A 17,369-nucleotide genomic window follows, 5' to 3' on the forward strand; every position below is an offset into this window, starting at 1 on the left:
AACAAGCCAATTTCCTAGGAACTTCAGGTAATCTCAGCTAATATTAGAGGTAATTAAAAAAAAATGCCAAGAACTTTCTGAGGATGTCTACGGTACGGCATAGAGTTGCATGGAACTGGTAAGAGAGGGGTCTGATATTCGATTGGGTCCCCGTAGAGTAGAGAAGGCCACAGAACAAAGTGAAGAGATATAAATTCTGACTCAGCTTACCCCTGTCTATATGACTTGGGCAAATATATACACCTCCTGGCGGATATGTCTTCATCTGTAAAACAGGATTAAAACCAGATCCGCTACTTACTTAATACAGTTGCCAGGATTAAAGTGGATAATATGAGAGCCTCCAAAATTACCAAGTGCTTATAAGGGGCTTACAGGTGATTAAAACAGAAGAAAACAGGGTTTCGGTGGAATGATAGAAACAGAGATTCAAGAGAGGGCTGTGCCCCCGAAATGAACTCATTATACTGGACCCGTGCAGTGCAGTGAGCTCAATGATGCCCAAGGAACGAGCACATCTTGGAAAGAGAGAGTTAGGTAGAATAAAGGAATTTGGGACCAGAAGGAAGCGGAATATTCACTACATGGTAAATGAGAAGTATGACCAAAATCGGTATTTTTTTAAATGAATGTCAAAGGTAACCCTGGGGAGAAGACCATCTGGGAGCTGTAGTCTCCAACGTGGCGACTTATGTTACCATAACCGTGGTGCGCGCACACACGACGTGGTAACGTGACCGCAGTGCGCGCACACACGCGTGACACGGTGACATCACCGCCGTACATACAAACGTCACGTAACATGCTAACATAACCATAAGATGTAGCACTGAGCACTTGTAATGTGGCTACACTGAGGAAGTAAATTTCTACGTTTTTATAACATGTCGATTCAGTTATTAGAAAAGTTAGAAATGTGTCTGCAACGCTTGTTTTAAGTGTGTTTGGAACAACATGGTTATGTGAATCTGCTTAATTCCAGTTTTTATATCTAAATATAGATGAAGTATTAACAGTGAAAATGTGGCGTCCCAATGGAGGGGTTGCTTGTATAAAACACACACTGGATTTTAAAGACATAGTACAAAAGGAATATAAAATATTCTCATATTGATTACATGTTGAAATATTTTAGCCGTATTTGCGTTAATATAAAATATATCATTAAAATTTGTCATCTGTTTCTATTTTACTTTTTGAAGCGTGAATGCTTTTATTTTTATTTATTTTTTTTTAATTTTTTTTTTTTAACGTTTATTTATTTTTGAGACAGAGCATGAACGGAGGAGGGTCAGAGAGAGGGAGACACAGAATCTGAAAGAGGCTCCAGGCTCTGAGCAGTCAGCACAGAGCCCGATGCGGGGCTCGAACTCACATACCGCGAGATCGTGACCTGAGCCGAAGTCGGACGCTTAACCGACTGAGCCACCCAGGCGCCCCGAAGCGTGAATGCTTTTAAATTACTTAAATGGCTCACATCGTATTTCTGTTGGCTGGCAATTTTGGGGGGTCAGCATCAAGCTCTGGGGTCAAAATACCGTCTCATGACATTTAGGAAGTATTTCACTCAAAAGAATATTAGTACCAATCATGTATCAGGAGAGTGGAAATAAGTCTGTCCATTTGTCTACTTTTATAGCCTTTAACACAATATTAAGGATTCTATAAATACTTGTTAAAGGAGGCACGTATGTTTTGTGTTTGGTTTACACAGTGGTCACTGGACAAGCGAAATTCTCTTTTCAAGGTTTAGATGAGGGAAAAGGGAAAAAGAAAATCTTGTCAAGTGTAAGCAACCGACGTGAAATTTATTTCAAGGTCGATAAAACACACATAAAGGATTTCAGTCCAGTGCACACTTAGTTCGCATGAGATTGATGGTTTTTACACCCCTTTTCATGTCACTACCAAAGTTACACAGGAAGAAGTGGATTTGTTTGCAAAGCCTGTACAGGATCTATCATCCAAGGAATGCCTGCTTCTGTGCTTAAAAGACCGTAATGTTCCAGCTTTTTAAAAAAGAAGTGACGTTCAAAATACACTTTCACCGTATCTGCGGCCCCCGTGTCACTGTGAATTCTGTGAATACACGCGGCTCCTTTGAGATCTCTCAGCACAGAAAACTTCTGGTAGGAGTGCTGCCTTCGGAAAGGCACTGAGATTGTTGTGAACTCTTTCTCCGCTGAGTTTAAGCAAGCTTAACGTTTCTATTATCAGAGCCCCTGCCTTCCCGCCCATCTTTTCTCTTCCCCATCAGCCTCTCCTCCTGCGAGGACTGAGAGGCACCTGTAACCACACTTCCCCAGCTCAGAAACCCGACAAGCTCACTTCTAACTCCGGGCTCGTCATTCAAGACTTCACAGCACGGCCCTCGCCGGTCCTCTGCCTTCGCGATTTCTTGCCATAACCCCAGGCACCTTTCGGGGAGTCTACACAGCATTACTTGCCACTCAACTCAGCGTGCCCTTTAACCTCTGCTGATGCTCTTCTGCCTAACACCCCATCAAGACCCTTTTCCTCCTTCTTCAAGTCCTCCCTAATCCCGTGAAACAAAAGCAAACCACCCCTCCGCTCCACATTCCTAGGCCTCTCTTCACACATTTGTATCTACGGATGGTAAAGTCGGTGAATGCAGGGAGCGCATTACAGTCACCCCTCTGGTGGGCCGAATAACGGCCCCCGAAGATCACCCGGTCCGACCCCCAGAGCCTGGGACTGTTACCTTGCATCACAAAGTAGACTGTGCACACATGATTAAGTTAAGGGTCTTGAGGTGGGGAGACGATCCTGGATCGGCCAGGGGGTGCCTCCCCGTCATCCCAGCCATCCCGATGAGAGAGAGGGAGGCAGAGGGAGGCTTGAAGAGGCTGCACTGGTGGCTCTGAGAATGGAGGCTCTAGAAGCTGGGATACAGATTCTGCCGCAGAGACCCCCGAGGGGGCGCGGCCCTGACAACAACTTGAGCTTGGCCCAGGGAATGTGGTTTCAGACTTCCGACCTCCAGAAACGTCAGATACGCGCAATCTAAGCCACCAACGTGGGGGTAATTTGCCACAGCAGCCATAGAACACGAACACACCCCTCGCCCCCGGAGCCCAGGTGCTCGGCAGGTGCACTCAGGCTGACTAGTATCGGTATCTTCTCGCTTGATGTTTCTTTAGGCCCTGACTCAAACTTGCTCCCAGCTTCAACGGTCCCGTTCGCCATCTAGTAAATGTTTCCACAAAGAAAACTTAGCGCGTGGGACAGCCGAGTCAACGTGCCCCATTCGTCTACACAGGGAGCGGAGAGTAAACTCAATCCCCCCTGCAGTCTCACACAGCACTAGCTGCTGCCCAGAGGGGCCACACCAGCAGGTGCACGGCTGTGCCGGCCCTTGATCCCGCTTTACTCAGAATCACGAGGGGACCGCGTGACTTCTCCGGAGGCCTTTCTCACGGCCTCGCGTGGAAGGGACCACACATTCACCCGTGAGACAACTTACTTTGTTTACAGGACAGGAATACAAGCCAATAAATGTACAAATATGTTGGGTATTCTGAGAAAAAAAAGTCCAAAGCTCATTCACACAGCAGGATACACAGAAAGAGTTTACCTGAGCTTATTTTATTATTACGAACGTTAAGTTACATGGTTAATACATGAATATATCCTCCTTGGTAAAAAAAAAAAAAAAAAAAAAGAAAAAAAAAAAAATTCCAGATCAGGCTAAATGAGGTCTGTCTTGAGGACTCGACCACCCCCCTCAGTCTCTGCCCTGGTTTATTCACGCCACCTGCATTCATTCTGTGTCCAGTTCTCAGCACCGGGTCCGTTATCCAAAAACGACAGGTCAGAGTATCTCGGGAGCTGACGCGCCCCGAGGACACAGATCCGTTTCGTCGTGCAAAGAGAATACGAAGCAAGGAGACTGAGGGCTCTGGGGTGGGGGCGGGGGGGGGAGATGAACAAAAACACAAAGCTCAGCCGTGCTCTCTCTCTCTCCAAAGGCAAACGAGATGGAACGCAGTGAGCCAGACTAACACCGGAAGGTGTTCTCCCTCTTATAATTCATGATCCTGTCCGGAACCCTGCCCCTCCCTTTCAGCATCATCTTGTCAGGGTAGACATAAACGGTGCCAAAAGCCTGGCTGTCCGGCGCCGTCTCTATGACCCCTTCTAGGTTGACGTGGTGCACACCGAAAGGATCCTCGGAGTAGCCACCATCGTGAGTGTGACCGGCGAAGAAACACACGACACACCTGTGGGACCAAATGACGGCCAGCGCGTCTCTGTAATTCCAGGCCAGGCACACACTGTCAGAGGCCTCTGGGTAAATGGGAAGATGGCCTGTTAGTTAAAGAGAAGAAGAGTTATGAGCCGAGTAGGAAATGTCTCTTTCATCAAAAGAAATGGCTAAAAGCTAGTACTCACGGGGAAGGGAAAAAAAAAAAAAAAAAAAGCACGTTGCTACTTCTTCCAGATGGACTAAGGCCAGAGAAAATCCACATACGCGAAGAACTGGCTAATCTACAGCCACATCTGTGCAGCGTAGACACAGGGAGGCAGTCCGCATACACGGGGAGAGGCCAGAACCCCTGGCTCCCTACGCCCAGAGCGTCTGAAGACGCACAGACATGGAGAAACCCTGAGGGCGTCCGCAGAAGTCAGGCTGTGCGGGAATCCGTCTCGCTGATTTCCTCAGACACGAGCGGCAGAGACGCAGAAAGAGGTACTCCTAAATGTAACAACAGTTCAGGGATGGGTCAACGGGTCATAGGTCACTTACACAGACACTCAGTGCGTTAAAATGGATGCACGCCACTGTAAACACCTCCACGAGATCAAGGCAGTCGGAGCCATTTAACGGAGGCGAAAAGTGAGGTAAAGCAGGGACTATTTATCCTAGGTCCCACAGGAGGTGCATGGAGGGAGAGCCAGGAGAGTCTCGAATTCCTGAACACACGTGAGGCCACCCCGTCTGTCGGTCTGCAGCGTGGGCACAACAGCTCACTTGGCTTTGCTTCTTCCCCTTACGTCACTTTCCTTTTCTGTTCCTTAAACTGTTGTTTTTATTCTGACATTTATTCTGAATTTTTGTTCTGTTTTGTTTCTATTTAGTTTGTACTATGGAGGATTAATAGCTCCCTAAAGTCAGAGCCAAAGGCGTCCAAAGAATTTACGAGTGTGCCCACGCACGACACACGCCCACTCCTGAGGCCGTGCTAAGGGCTCAGGGTCCAGAGAGGCCGGGTGACTTTCCAGATCGAGAGACCTGGAAACACGTGACCCAGGGACCGTCTCCCCATCCCGGAGGCCCCAGGCTGCCAGAACCTCACCAGTCCTCCTCTTCTTCCTCCCTGCTCCACAGACGTTTCCATGAATTCTCACTCCCTGCTTCTTCCTGGGAGCGCCTGAACACTCGGTCCCTGGGTCCCTTCTCCACTCGCGCCTGATGCCTTGGCGATCCAGGAATCCACAGTTGTGACCGTCACGGGCACCTTCCAAGTCCCTCGTGGTTACATCCCGCCCGGATTCCCCACCGCAAATGTCAGACTCAAACAGCCAAACTGCTTCCTCAGCATCTCCAGTGAGTCTAGCGGCCTCTGAAACTTCACGCTTCCAAACCCCAACTGCTGAATCCTCCACCCAGAACCCCGTCCTGCTGCGGTGTCCCCACCAGATCTCGGCCACCAGCCGCGCCAGCCTTCCAAGACGCAGGCCAAACGGCCTGTGGGTACCCAAAATCAAAGCGAAGGAGCACAGAAAAACGAAAGCCAAGGGCTATCAGCCATTTTAAACTTTGCCACAGAGAACCTGAGCACTCAGTTGTTAAAGGTTCGTTCATCCGGTTTCTCAGCTTACGGCAACAGGCAGAAACCTGAGAGACGCTAACGGAGACAGGTGCCCTGAAGTAAAAAGACAAGGGGGAAAGGAGGCTGGGGTGGGCTTTAGTCCCTGCCAAAACCACACGCTGAAAACCACACCAAAAGAACCACGTTGCTTCATTTCTCTGTTTCCTGATCTTTGACACTGGCAGGTTTGCCGGCACGACCCGTAGGTCCCTTTCCGTGCCAGTGTCCTCGGAAGTGACAGGGCCGGCCTGGCAGCGGGAAGCTGAACAGAGACAAGTCAACAATGAGACCAGCTACGGAGGAGTCAGGGAGTGTCGCGTCGCACCAATGACCCCGGGGCACCTTGTGTCCTCCCAGCCTGGAAGGACACTTGATCTAACGGTAGCCCCAACAGCCCTGCTCCGTCTACGTGTTTTCCCACGGTGCAGGATCACCAAGTAAAAACCACACTTAGAGACATACGCGTTTCTATCGCCAGCTGTCAGACTAGCCCGTCGTTTTCGAGGGGTTTTCGTGGCCATGATTCCATGTGATGCAACACTCAGAGAATCGGTCTGAAGGTTCCACGTTTACCCAGTCACACAGCTCACGCAAACACCCGTGCACGGAACGGCGTCCCGTCCCTGGGGCCCCGAGCACGGTCTTCTCAGCCACTGCGCCGCATCAATTCTACAGCGAGGATCGAAACTCAGACCCCAGACCAAGGACACCAGCCATACGCCAAGTCCAAATTCAGTTCTGTGTGTGTGCGCACACCTGCACCTCAGGTTCCTACAACCTACGACGACAGCAGTTCTGTAGAAGATGACTCTAAGCAGAAGCCTCGTAAATCTTATCTCCTTGCAGTGACGCGGCAGACGCAGCTCCAGATGTGAAGTACTGACCGCCACGTGCGTCTGTCACACCTGACACCCCAACGCTCGACAGCCGATGCCTCCATCCAGCGGCCACAGTGCCTGACCGGCTGAGGTCTTGTGGGGGGGGGGGGGGGGTGTCCTGGACCGAATTTCGCACTCAGATGTTACAGTTGACGGTCAACAAAGGTTTGAACTGTACGGGTCCACTTATACACAGATTTTTACAGGACTGTGAACGTGCCTTCTCTTCCTTATGACTCCCTTAATGACATTTTCTTTCCGCTAGCTCACTTATTGTAAGAATACAGTGCAGGATGCACGTAACAGACAAAATATGTGTCAGCCAACGGTTTACGTTACCCGTAAGGCTCCCAGCCAACAGGAGGCCACGTGTAGTTTAAGCTTCTAGGGAGTCACAAGTTACACGTGGATTTTCGACTGTGCAGGGGGCGGCACCCCATCCCCTACGTCGTTCAAGAGTCAACTGTGCTACGTAAACTGATCCCCCGTGCTGAAATTCTACTTTGAAACCTAAAAGGCCGACTCCCAGGCACTAACATGTGGCAACATGTTTTTGTTATTTTACAGTTCTTTCCTGGCTCGGCTGTAAACGTCAATCTTATACTCAGGTTCTCGGGGGGGGGGGGGGGGGGGGGGAAATGGAAGCATTCATTTCACAGCAAGAGGACATCACAACCGAAATAACTACCAGTGCACTTTCGACCTAACTCTCCCGTCCTCCACGACGCTGGTGCAATCGAGGAACTGAAATACTTACTCACAATCACCACCTTTTCCTGGTTTGTGTCCGAGAAGGTGAGGACTTCGTTCAACCAGTTCAGCTGCTCTTGGCTGAATCCTCCATTGAACTGGACAAACTGGGGCTCAGACAGTCCTGAAATGAATGAGGTACGTTAGACCCATCAACGGCCAGTTTCCCCCTCATTTGGGCACTCGAACTCGGCTAACGTGGGGACACTTGCACCTCTCCTGAGGAATGTTGGGCAGCGGCTGACTTAAAACGGGGAGCCACGAGGCACAGGGCAAAGTACGGATGAGGCGCGCTGCACATGCTCCTCTGCTTCCCTCACTGGCCTCTTCCTGTGTCCTGATGCCCAAGGCTCCCTCTGCCGGGCACCTTCCCATCTGTCCCCCACTCCGTCCCCAACACTCTGCCCACCCCGTGCTTCCCAAGGACGACTCCTTCCAACCGTCCAGGTGTCCGCTTCCATGTTTTTCTCTCTGGAGAGGCCATCTCTGACCACTGAAGCTAAAACAGTACGCGATCCTTTTCTTTAACACCCTATGTGATTTTCTCGGTAGGATCTATCACCGTGGAAGTAATTTCATTTGTTTCATTTATTCCCGGTCCCGCCCACCGTGTCTCTCGTTTCCTCCACTCAATCCACTAAAAAGAAAGGGGATGCTGTCAGCATGGCTTATGGCTCTGACTAGCTAGCCCTAGAAAAAGGGCCTGGCCCAGAAGAGACACTCAGACATCCGTGAAACGCATCTTCAACCGACTGCAACCAATGCACGTGCCATGGGGCTTGTGAGAAATCCTGACCCCGAACGACGGCGACGATATACTTTTACCTTAACCGTCCATCTTCCTGCTGAATAAAAGGTGGCTGAAGAATTTAAAGACAATGTATTAGATTCTCAGCTCAAAGGAATAATTCACCTTGAGGACTATTCAATTCCGAGTTTGGATTGTGACCCTTCAGTATCTTCAGACACTGCTGGTATTTTGCAGAGGACTGATCCACGCCCAAGACGCTCAAGTCGTAAGCATCCAGTAAAATGAACCGGAATTGAGGGAACGGCACAAAATGATAAGCATAGTAGTTCTCTGAAGGCACGGTCTCGGGATGGTGCACAATCTGGTCTTCCAGAAACTTTGTGTTAAGTTTAGAATTTGTTAAGTAGTTTCTGCTGAAGTTATAGAACTCGTGGTTCCCCCATGTATGATGAACGGGAACTTTAAGCATCTGGAATGTGTTCATAACAAGTTCCAGCGACTTTTCAGAGGCTTTATACTGCGCGTTATATCCGTCAATGATGTCTCCAAGCTGAAGTACACAGCGGGGCGGGCTGCCTTCTGTATTCCAGTGCTCGATAGCACCTTGTAAGTGGAGCAGACTGTGTCTGTAGTATCGCCGTCTGTTTCCTTGGAAATTATAGCCATCTTCTAAGTCAGCATACTGAATATCTGCTATAACTCCAAAAGAGAAGAGAAATTCCGAAGTCTCACTCAGTGGTCCAGGACCGGGCTTATCATCCATAACCTCCACACGGCTTTCTAAAACAATCAAATAAAACAAAATAAAGTAAAAAAGATATCCGCGTTATAAACATCTTAGTCTTCTGAATGGGCTGAAGAGAATGGTGAAGTGAACGTTAAGAGTTAACCTGCCGGGCAGCATGGCAGAGAGAAAAGTGCAGGGGTCTTAGAGTCAAACGGTCTTGGGTCCAAACTAACCGTCTTTGACACGGTTCCTTTCCCTCATCGTAAAATACATGATCATCTCTATTCTTCACTAAGAGTAACAGTTAACAAAAGGGTATTATCCTATCATGAACAGGCATTCTAATTCCAGGCAAGTCAGATTCACATCCGACAGAATGTGTCATTTTACACACAGACACACGCACAGTACTTTCTTCCACAAAAACCAAAATAATTCTATCAAAATGCCAGAACTCGGGGCGCCCGGGTGGCTCAGTCGGTTAAGCGTCCGACTTCAGCTCAGGTCACGATCTCACGGTCCGTGAGTTCGAGCCCCGCGTCGGGCTCTGGGCTGACGGCTCAGAGCCTGGAGCCTGTTTCCGATTCTGTGTCTCCCTCTCTCTCTGCCCCTCCCCCGTTCATGCTCTGTCTCTCTCTGTCTCAAAAACAAATAAACGTTAAAAAAAAAAAAAAAAAAAAACCAAAATGCCAGAACTCTTTTTTTCAGAAAGTTGTATATTACACTCATTCATTGCACTCGATATGTTAGATTCCCCCTCTAGGTTATTTTTGTGTCAGGCTGAATCTTTTCTTTGGTGGCCACACCACTTGAAATAACTTTCTCGTATTTTACACCTGGAATAACAGGGAGAGGAAATAAAGGTATGAGAGGAATCATTTTAAACAAACAAAATCCAGCACAAAAACTGTAATATTGATGTGACTATCTCCATTTCTGAGAAAACGCTCCTGGTTCTTCAATAGTTGGATTCTAATCTGAACCAGTTTTCAACCTGACGATTAAGTAGCCTGGCCCCACAACCAAAATGGGAACTACATAATCTTTTCTTCTTACATGTGATCTGTGCCCTCCCTCACTAGCCAACAAGGGATTTAGACCTGAAAAGCTATGATTTTATTAGATTGTTTATAACCTAAATTTAGAATCATTTGTAACACCTTAAAAGAGCCAAGAACACTAAAAATTAAAATAAAAATCAGAGGCGCCTGGGGGACTCAGTCAGTTAAGCGTCCGAATTCAGCTCAGGTCATGTTTTCACAGTCCGTGAGCTCAAGCCCCACTCTGTGCTCTGGAGCCTGGCGCCTGCCTGCTTTGGATTCTGTGTCTCCTCTCTCTCTGCCCCTCCCCCGCTCACACTCTGTGTGTGTGTGTGTGTGTGTGTGTGTGTGTGTGTGTGTGTGTGTGTCTCAAAAGTAAACATTAATTTTTTTTTTTTTTGTAAATCAAAGGCTATGGTCCTAAGTCTATTCTTATTCTTATTGACTATTCTCATTCTAAGTCTGCAGTAATAAACTGCGCTGTGATATCTAAGTTTATTAAGGCCTAGTTGTTTCTAAAACAACAAATCCATTTGGAATTTCTAAAATTACTTTCAGACTCCCGGTCCCACTATGGCTACTGGGTCCTTTGAACCATCTACAATAGGTGAAGTCTTAGTCAACAGATCGCTGCTGTCAGATGTGAAGGGGACCCTCCGCAGTCGGCAAAAGGGCGGGACTTCAATGTGGCTTGAGGACGACGGGACTTTATTCCGAAACTGGCGTTCACGAAGGACACGATTCTACCTGACCCACCCAATGGGAGCTTCCGCTACTTTCTTCCTTATTCTGGTTGGTGGAACTCTAGCCCTAACACAGGCAAAGCAGCACTAGAAAGATGGCAATCCTGAAAACTGGCTTGGTGTCCTTACACTTTTTTTTTCTTCTCACGTGCTCATTGCTTCCTGCAGTCCTCATCTGAAAATCCCAGTAGATAGCAAGGCAGTCAGTATGTGTGGGGGGTGAGTCAGATCATCTCATTTGAAAGGTGAAGAACTCAGATACAAAAAATCTACAACTCCTCCAAATCTGATGACAATCTGTAGTCATACTAGGTTTCAAATATTTGTGACTCCAAGTACGGATTAACGGAAGAATCCAACCAGAAGGTAAGTGAGTAAAGGTATCCCTGGAGCGTTATTACCAAAGCTTCAGAGAAAACGATTTCTGGGAACGCTGTTCTCCCTTGCCAGAAAAGCCTCTTTGTTTTTGTGTTTACGCTCAGAAGTTTTCAGGTGATGACTGGTATAGTGGATCTCCTAGAGGGAGCTTTTAGTCCCAATTAATTTGATCTTCTCCAGAGACAGCTATCATTTTTGCCTGCCTACCCAGTATTCATTTCCTGTTCTTGTGGTTAACAGCACGCCCGTCTCTTTAGACATCTACACAAATCCTCACTCTCAGCACACGTGGTGTGGCCTTCCCTTGCTGGCTGTGGAAGCGTCCCTCTGGTCGGTCAGGGGCAAGCACGTGACCCAGGCCGAGTTAGCCAGCACCAGCTGCGTGCGGGACTGTTGCTGGAGTTACCAGCCCAACTACCAGAACTATGGTGCAAAGCTGACGGCGAAGACTGGAGCTGCTGGGGAAGGCGACCTGAGAAGAAACCCAACCCAGATGGGAGCAGACCAGAATGATGGAAAGAAGTCAAGTTCCTGGAAACATTAGTTGAATGCCTGGACCCACCTGTCCCTGCTTGATCGTTTCGTTCTATCAGCCATTAAATTCTCCTCTCAGTAAAGCCAAACGGAACTGGCTCTAAGGTCCCATCAGATACACCTTCCACTGGAATACAGTTTAGAGAGACTCAAGGGCAAACTAAGATTTGCCAACCTCTTAATGAAAATTAAGCAGTGTGCAGAGAAGCAGCAGGGGCCACACACTTGGAAACAGTAGCATGTTCTGAGGTAGAAAGGAGACGTGTAATGTCAAAGACGTAGAGCTTTTAAAAACAAGGCTGGGGCGCCTGGGTGGCTCAGTCGGCTAAGCATCCGACTCTTGATCCCAGCTCAGGTCTTGATCTCAGGGCCATGAGTTCGAGCCCCGCACTGGGCTCTGCGCTGGGCGTGAAGTCTGCTTAAAAAAAAAGAAAAGAGGGGCGCCTGGGTGGCTCAGTCGGTTAAGCGGCCGACTTCAGCTCAGGTCATGATCTCGTGGTCCGTGAGTTCCAGCCCCGCGTCGGGCTCTGGGCTGATGGCTCAGAGACTGGAGCCTGCTTCCGATTCTGTGTCTCCCTCTCTCTCTGCCCCTCCCCCATTCATGCTCTGTCTCTCTCTGTCTCAAAAATAAATAAAACGTTAAAAAAAATTTACAAGAAAAAAGAAAAGAAAACAAGGCTAAAGACAGGGAAATACCATTTTATGAAATAAAGAAATTATTTTGAAAAACAGAAATGAAAATTGCTACTGCAATCTGTTAGGAGAAAGGCATGAAGCAGGGGGTAGGGGCCAGGCCACATGCAGGGAAGGACTGTTAGGGTCAGAGGTGAGTAAGGCGGGTCAAAAAGAAGAACCCCGAGTGGGCAGGGACTGACCCAAGAAACTAATTCAACGTCTTTTACAGTCTGGCCCTACAAGATGCCTGGAGCTCAGAAAGACTGCTCCTGGTGGACAGAGAGATAAAAAGCTCACACGCCTCCGGTAGGGAAACTAGGAATTACTAAACACACCAAAGGCATGAAAGTGTTTCAGAGTGGCCTCCATGGCCTCCGTCCTCCGCCAGATACACACAGAAGTGGGTGAGTACAGGGTAACTGCTGAAGTGAGTAATGGGCACGGGAGGTTTACTCTCTCTACTTTTCTGCGTGTTTCTAAATGTCTGTAAGGTTTTTTGAGAGGATTTGTAGAGAAGATCAAGTCTAGACGGATTAGAAGACCTAAGGAAATAATGTGCTCTTGAAAAGAAAGGAAAATCCCAAGTTTCAAGTGGGACTTTGTTCTCAAAGTCTGGACCGCACACCACTGTATGTGACATTACCGACGTTTTAGTTACCGGGCAGCAGGATGGCTGCTGAAGGCTCTAGAACTGAAGACCTGGAAGTGAACTGTAGGCCCAGTTTTTCCCGGAGCGAGATAACCCTCATCAGCACTTGTGAGATTCAACTCACTTATAGTGCACGGCAATCCACCTTGTAAATCACAAAGTACTGCAGGCTACTTTTTAATTATCCATCAGGAAATACACCTGCCTAGTGAACCTCAAAATAACCAAACTACTACAGCTTTTTATAGATCAGAATACGGTAGAAAACTCTACCAGGTTTTCAAAAACTTTATTAGTAAATTCCTACAAAAACTCCTTCCAATAGTCATGGTGCATGATACACAGGCAGCATTTTGTGAAAACCTCCTTAGGCATGAATGATTTTTAAGAACAGGAAGAAACGGGCACCTGGTGGCTCAGTCAGTTAAGCATCTGACTTTGGCTCAGGTCATGATCTCACAGTCCATGGGTTCAAGCCCCGCGCCAGGCCCTGTGCTGACAGCTCGGAGCCTGGAGCCTGTGCAGATTCTGTGTCTCCCTCTCTCTCTGCCCCTTCCCCACTCGTGCTCTGTCTCTCAAAACTGAATAAACGTTAAAAATTAAAAAAAAAAAAAAAAAAAAAAAAGGAAAGAAAGAAAAAGAGAGAGGAAGACGCCAATGTGAAAGGGCTACATACCATAGGACTCCAAAGATATGACATTCTGGGAAAGCAGGACCATGGAGACAGTAACGAGATCAGTGGTTGCCAGGGGTCAAAGGGGAAAGAGGGATGAACAGGTGGAGCACAGAAGATTTTAGGGCAGTGAAGCTATTCTGTATGCTACCATATCAGAGAATACCTGTCATTATTTATTTGTCAAAATCCAGGGAATATACAACACCAAGACTGAATCCTAATGCAAACTATAAACACTAATTATGATGTGTCAAGGTAGGCTCATCATTTGTAGAACTCTAGGGACACCTGGGTGGCTCAGTTCGTTAAGCATCCGACTTGGGCTCAGGTCATGATCTCACAGTTCGTGAGTTCAAGCCCCGCGTCGGGCTCTGTGCTGACAGCTCAGAGCCTAGAGCCTGCTTTGGATTCTGTGTCTCCCTCTCTCTCTCTGCCCCTCCTCCGCTTGTGCATGCACACGCTCTCTCTCTCTCTCTCTCTCTCAAAAATAAATAAGCATTAAAAAATTTTTAAAAATCAGGAAGAAATATCTCAGAGATGCTTATTTTCTGGAAACTTGCTACAAGATGATACGAATAAAACTTCAGTAATAAGACCGGCAGAAGGGTGAAGCTCCAGGTCGAAGTTCCCTCAAGCATCTATGATGAACTTGCGCATGAAGACGGCCCTACGCTATTGTCAAAGGAAACCAAAGCAGTGGGCAAAGAAGTCCAGGTATTAAGAAGGAGAGACTGGCAAGGGGAACCACTGTGATAGAGACACTCAGAGGCTAAGCCAGAAGCATCTTAGGGAAGAAGGCAGGTGGAGTCAGCAAAGTTTTTATATGCAGAGCCCATGGGATGGGTGGCTGTGGAAAGAAAAGGTGGGGGGGGGGGGGGCGGGGGTGAGCAGTCTGAGCATTTAATTGTGCTAAATATTACAGTAACAGAAAAGCTGAGGCTGGAAAGGTTTGTGGCTAGGCACATGGGGCAGGAATCTGGACCTGAGATGAAGTGAACAAGTTACAGTGCTGGGAGCTATGGGGGATGAGCTTAGGAACCCCCCCCCCCACCCCCGGGCTTACGCCAATGGGTTAACAATGCTTAAAGAAATACAAAGCCATTAAAACACTCAAACCTGAGTTTGGGTAAACCAAATTGGCACCCCGAGGATAAGGAGGCACAAAGGTGCCAGGACTAGGGAGGTGCAAAGGCACCCCAAAATAGAGAGGGGGTGCAGAGCCCCCAGAATAGAGAGGGAGGGGCAAAGTCCTGAAATAGAAACGGTGCAAAGGTGCCCAGTACACCGGTATATGAAATAAACAAGATTAGATATTCAAGGTGGAAGCACCCCAGTTTAGTCCTATGGCAGAAGCTGCTTTCACAGGGGGATAGGGCCAGGTTAGGTAAATTGGACAATGGACCCCATGCTGCAGGCAAAGCAGCCTGGAGCATAGACGGTTAACAAAAGAAAAGGTGCCTTGTCAACCCTGAGGTTATTCCTCCTACCTGTCTCATCCCCTAGGCTAGCTAAGATAAACAGAGGTCCTGCCTCCTGTCTGCTGTAAACAACCTTCAGCCCGACTTCCCAGCGCCTGGATTTTGTTTTGTATTAACCCAAACCCCCATCCCCGAATATCCTTAAGACCCCCCTTTCCCTCACGTCCACAAGTTAACATTCACAGATTCATTGTCCCTTTGTGCACGTCCATCACCACATTTATAAGCCTTCTGATCCTAATAAAAACGGGGAAGACCTTTGTTCGGGGCTCTTATCTTTTCCCAGATATTAGCCATCTCTCACTTTAATCCTGTGTCCGCTCTTTTGCTGGCCAAAAGAGAACTTTAGACTTAGAGTCAATGACAGGGAGCCACACAAAGTCAGGCTAGTCCTGTCCTAGTCAAGACAGCCTAACGTTAGGTCAAGCACAAAATCTGATCAGCCTGGTGGCTACTGATAGAACAAACGTTAGATGATATTATCTAGGTCCCGTCTCCTTCAAGAACAGTATCTAACTGAAAGGGGAAAACTCATTTGCTGATCTCCATGGTTTAAAAGTCGTAATAAAAGCGACAGGTTTACACCAGAAAACTTCTTAGGGATCTTTTAACACTAGAGTTTCACGGGTCCATAAAATCAGGTTTAGAAGTGTGATGAGCAATTCATCCCACATGTATTTTTAAAACACCTACTTTGAGTCAAGAATGGTTTTACAAATGAGTATTTTATTTAATATTATAAATGTAATAAGAAATAGTTGTAGGGGCCCCTAGGTGGCTCAGTCGGTTGAGTGTCGACTTTGGCTCAGGTCATGATCTCACAGCTCGTGAGTTTGAGCCCCCGCCAAACAGCTACTGTCAGCACAGAGCCTGCTTCGGAGTCTCTGGCTCCCTCTCTCTCTCTGCCCCTCCCCTGCTCATGCTGTCTTTCTCAAAAATAAATAATAAAAATAAATAATTTTTTTTACTTAAAAAAAAAAGTTGTAAAAATGCTTTGGTAAACAAACTAAGAATAAAGCTATTGAAGGAATCACTTTGGCAAACACAATTTAACAGACCAGCTAAAAACAACACTGAATTTTAAGCTTTATGATCGACATACTTAACATACAAAGGAGCAATTAAAAAAGATAAACAATAATTTTGTGTGCTCCTTGCCTGAGTTAGCAAGCTGTTACTGAATCTTTTTGGCAATTTGTGGGAAAACTCCTTGGGCAAACAAATACACAGAAATAAGACGATTAAAAAAAAAAAAAAGTTACCCAAGGGCAATCTCAGAACAGAAAATTTTACTTTGAAAATGATCTTAAGTGCACCATGTACTTGGAGCGGAACTTCCAGAAAATCCCAGTTCGACTCCAGAAGCAAGAAACTCAGGCATCACCGGGCTCCAACTTGACCGTCCTGGGCCAGTGGTGCGGGCTCGAGGACACAGCCTGCCCCAGTCCCCCAATCACTGGGACACGAGCTGCTTCTGCTCACTGGAAGCTCGCTGACAAAGGCCACGCGGGAGTGTGACCTGAAGTTAAGGAAGAGAATTGGGCATTTTCCAGTGTTTTGCCAATCCAGTGGGGTGGGGAGGCGTCAAGAGTGCAGACGCGAAGAGATTAAGAAGGCGAAGAGGGTGTGAGGGTGTGTGTGTGCGCGCGCAAGCTGTACCTCCGCGAGCATGGGAGGCGCAGGGATGCTCCGTGCCGTGAACGCGGGCTGCCCCCCAAGGCAGGGGGTCCCAGGTGAGGGCCTCACTCGCCAGGCTGAACCCGGGAACCGAGGCGGGGAGGGGCGTCGGCGAGAGCACCCTGGGACGCCGGGGCCCAGCGGGCTGAGCCAGAGCCGTGGCTCCCAGAGAGGTGACATCGCGGCGAGGGGACGACTGCGGGCGCCCGGCACTCCTACCCCACCGCGGCCGCCCCAATTACCCCGACAGGTCCGCCTCCACACTGGGGGCGCAGCGCAGTCAGAGCCCAGCGGCTCCCCGCCGGCGTCCAGGAGGACCGGGGCTCTGCGGGCGGTGACTGCCGCCACGCCCCCGCCGCGCGGCCCGGACGCCGCCGCAGCCTCCCACCCCCGGTCGGTCGGCCGCCCGCCCGCGCCGCGAAGCCCCCGCCCAGCCCCGGCCGGACCCGCCTCCAGCCGCAAGGAACCACCTACCGCGCGGCGGGTCCGCGGCCAAGTCCTCCCGGGCTACCGGCTCGGCAACCTCGCCACCAACGAGCGGAGCGGAAAGAGCGGCCCCCTGCGACTTCCGGAGGAAGT

General features: G+C 48.5%; 1 protein-coding gene across 3 annotated transcripts; it reads right to left on the reverse strand.

The window, feature by feature from the left end:
- Positions 1-1,440: 1,440 nt before the first annotated feature.
- ADPRM (ADP-ribose/CDP-alcohol diphosphatase, manganese dependent) lies at positions 1,441-17,368 on the reverse strand. Of its 3 annotated transcripts, none has more exons than XM_053892869.1 (5): positions 16,860-16,983; positions 16,430-16,632; positions 8,376-8,993; positions 7,470-7,586; positions 1,441-4,329 (listed from the first exon to the last, which is right to left on the reverse strand). In XM_053892869.1, exons 3-5 carry the CDS (start codon positions 8,974-8,976, stop codon positions 4,019-4,021), a joined length of 1,029 nt encoding a protein of 342 aa, XP_053748844.1. In that variant the 5' UTR covers positions 8,977-8,993; positions 16,430-16,632; positions 16,860-16,983; the 3' UTR covers positions 1,441-4,018. The 3 variants fall into 3 exon arrangements, with proteins under 3 accessions (XP_053748844.1, XP_053748843.1, XP_019268958.2); XM_053892868.1 differs by having other exon boundaries at positions 16,407-16,632; XM_019413413.2 differs by lacking the exons at positions 16,430-16,632; positions 16,860-16,983 and adding an exon at positions 17,265-17,368.
- Between the last annotated feature and the right edge of the window lies 1 nt (position 17,369).

Source organism: Panthera pardus, unplaced genomic scaffold, assembly GCF_024362965.1.
Source record: "Panthera pardus isolate Hobbes unplaced genomic scaffold, ASM2436296v1 HiC_scaffold_3, whole genome shotgun sequence".
NCBI lineage: Eukaryota > Metazoa > Chordata > Mammalia > Carnivora > Felidae > Panthera > Panthera pardus.

What these genes read in the sequence shown, in the direction of transcription:
- ADPRM (XM_019413413.2), bottom strand. Translation starts at nt 8,976, where the DNA reads ATGGATGATAAGCCCGGTCCTGGACCACTGAGTGAGACTTCGGAATTT. An exon ending in GGAATTGAATAGTCCTCAAG is followed by an intron (nt 7,587 to 8,375) that starts GTGAATTATTCC and finishes CATTCATTTCAG; the next exon opens with GACTGTCTGAGCCCCAGTTT. An exon ending in GGAAAAGGTGGTGATTGTGA is followed by an intron (nt 4,330 to 7,469) that starts GTAAGTATTTCA and finishes TTTAACTAACAG; the next exon opens with GCCATCTTCCCATTTACCCA.